The sequence below is a fragment of the Crocodylus porosus genome, unplaced genomic scaffold (genome assembly GCF_001723895.1).
Source record: "Crocodylus porosus isolate Cpor-Errol unplaced genomic scaffold, CroPor_comp1, whole genome shotgun sequence".
NCBI lineage: Eukaryota > Metazoa > Chordata > Crocodylia > Crocodylidae > Crocodylus > Crocodylus porosus.
Genome location: NW_017728923.1, coordinates 4,583,725 through 4,586,620, shown reverse-complemented (window position 1 = coordinate 4,586,620; position 2,896 = coordinate 4,583,725). Strand labels below are relative to the sequence as shown.

Below are 2,896 nucleotides of genomic sequence, written 5' to 3'. Positions count from 1 at the left end.
TTAAACTTTAACGCTTAATTTAATTTAAAATGACCTAAGAAGCATTCATCCTTAATTGCGGGGGGGAGGGGTTGCACTGTGCACCAGATTCTTAGCTTGTGTAAACCAGCATAACTCCAATGGAATTGTGTTTGCTGATAACAGATAAAGATCTAGCCCCCAAAATCTTTTCTCTCCCTTCCCCTTGGTTTAAATTTTATATGCCAGAAGGGATTAATAAATGCCACAGATTGGTCTGTTGCTATTGTAACAATGCAAAGAGGTGCCCAATAATTTATTCCATTTGTTTCAAGCTCAAGTGAAAGCTCCACAGATGAGGAAGATATGATGACTGAGAAGCATCACAGTGCTAAGGAAAGAATACCAGATTCTTCCCTGGGATTACGGTACCAATTTCTTGAAACATCACCTTTTTTGTGAAACTGAAATGTTCTGAGTAATATCTCACTTGTTAAAATATCTTACGGCAGTGATCCCCAAAACAAAATTGCACAGTTATAATTACTAAAACAATTTTTTTTGGTGTCGCTCCAGCAAATCAGTCTGTGTTCTATCTGCTGAAGCCACAATGAAGATTCTGCAGTTACAGTGTAACTGTTGATCCTTGAGTCAGCATGCAGTTCACCTTGCTGTTTCACAAATCCATGAAATCCTTAGGGACATCAAGAGTAAGAGTTTGTTTTTTGTCAGGTAATAAAGCAGACATCTCAAGACGTGTAGTAGACATGAGTAGCAGGAAAATGATATTTGTTTCTGGAGACACTGAGTGACATGAGAGGATCCTTTTATAAATAAGTCAGAATCAAACATTTTAAAATAAGGGATATTCCATCACTTAAGCCTTTTATTATGGAAAAAAATGATTAACCAGGCACTAGAAATGGCCAGTAATCTAAAGAGATTATTCATTGCATTGCATAGGAAGAGAAACAAAACTTTTTCACTATTTAGTTACAATGTGTAGTCAGGGAATTTTTGAACTGTAAAGCACAATAAAATATTAAAGGAAAAAAAAAACATAACAAAACATATCTTTCCAAATAGGTTTAACAGAAACCCTTCAGAAATGCCAAAGAGCAATGCAGTTTTATGTTCTTAGGGCACTTTTACATGTGCTCTGGGGGTGGGGTGTGGGAGTATTTTTAATTAGGCTTTGAGAGCCACTCTAATTAAAATACCTGGAGCATCTTATGTATCAGCATCCTTGTACTTCAGAATGGCAGCAGGGGTGCTTTACCTAAAGCACCTCTGCCACCATTTTGAAGTATGGGGAGGCTGATGCATGACATGCAGAGGTTGGCTGGAGCACAGTAATTACCATGCTTTATCACTCCAATTAATCAAGTCTACCCCACACTGTAATTACAGCACATCAGAGTAGCCTCCCAGCTTGTGTACAAGCACCCTTAGGTGCTTTGTATGGAGGATGGTGAGTGGTACAACACTTTCAGGCCACAGCGTCTAACCTGGGTTCTGAGCCTGGCCAACACAACTGTTCATCCCTACAGCTAACTGCCCTGTTCTACCACCCTACAGCTAACTGCTTGGATTGATCCAGGCTGGCTTGAAGCCTCCATTTTGGCCTACATCTCTACCTACTCCCAGTCACTGGTGTGGCCAGTTATGTTCAGTTGACTCTACTTCCCCTATATTTATACTCCTGTGCAGGAACAGGAAGTGTCTGGGCAACAAATCTCAACCTGACTGAAGACTTCTTTACAAGTCCTTTTGACTTGCTCCTTGACTCTGTTCTCTGCTTGATCTTCTGGCTTCCTGACTTGGCTTGCTTCTAGACCCCATTCTCTGATTCACCTCCAGGGTTCCTGATGCAGTTTGTCACCAGATTCTGCTCACCCATACTGACTTTGGTTGCCATCTCAATCCCTGAGTGGCCCCAGACCTGGCCACCTACATCCTGGTGCAACGCACTCCTCCAGAGGGTTATTCAGAAAGCTTGAAGATCCTTAGAGAAAGCCAATGTTAAAGTACAGGGGGATGTCTGAACTGTCACCCATCTTAGTCTTTCCATCCACCCCTAGTCGTACTTTGATAATAGTGGCATACTGGGTTCCTGAAGTTAGGCTAATCATGACACATGCTTGTAATACCAACCTTTTTCCTGCTGACCTGGTGGTTTGAATATTTACTCAAGTCACAGGAGACTTGGGTTTTGGTGTCTATTCAACCCAAGGGGTCTTGAATCTACAACTTCTCCTTCACAGGAAAGTGGACAAACAGGCTAGGTGAAGACATTTTCCACCCTTTCTGCTGAAGATGGCTTACTGGGCAGCCAAGAATACAAAAGTCATAGGGACAGAAAGAGAACACATAAGAGAATCTCCCTCTGTAACCTAGTGTTTAGGAAACTCCACTGTAAATGGAAGAGTCTGTAACTGTGGCCCCAACTTCCAAGCTCTATTCATGCATCTTCAGAGTCAGTGGTTTAAAAAACAGGAATTAACCTGGCAGCAGGGACCAGCAGTGACTCCCTGTTAGATGAGCACTTGGGTAACTTTAGCATGGGAGTAATCACTGGTCTCATGCTTAATTATGTGTAGGCTTGCATGCTGAAACTGGGTTTATATTCCTTCCCCCATGTGTGCTCAGTTTTATCTTTAGAAACCCTTGCCTAGATCCTAATGATGCACATAGATCTGCATTGGGACAAGCATAACATTTATTATATTTCATTTTGTTGCAGCCAGTTACTCTTAATTTATTCTTTCGAAACTCTTTGGAAAAAAATGTTGGCTGAGGAGTAAAGCCCAACAACTCGGAATGAGTTAGGAACTGGGAACTCCATTTCAGAAGCCAGAAAAGAGCAGAGGCAATCAGATGCACTGGGGGCTCTCATTTATGCTTATGTCATTCCAGAAGCTGTGTGTCTGTAAATCTG

General features: G+C 41.6%; 1 protein-coding gene across 4 annotated transcripts in view; it reads left to right on the top strand.

Annotated features, from left to right (window-relative positions):
* Positions 1–2,896, top strand: part of CUNH16orf71 (chromosome unknown C16orf71 homolog) — a 203,623-nt gene that overhangs the window by 42,315 nt on the left and 158,412 nt on the right. For all 4 annotated transcript variants that reach the window (XM_019539984.1, XM_019539985.1, XM_019539983.1 and 1 more), the window contains one exon: positions 294–386. In XM_019539984.1, coding sequence (XP_019395529.1) covers positions 294–386 — 93 coding nt within the window. The remainder of the gene's footprint in view (positions 1–293; positions 387–2,896) is intronic.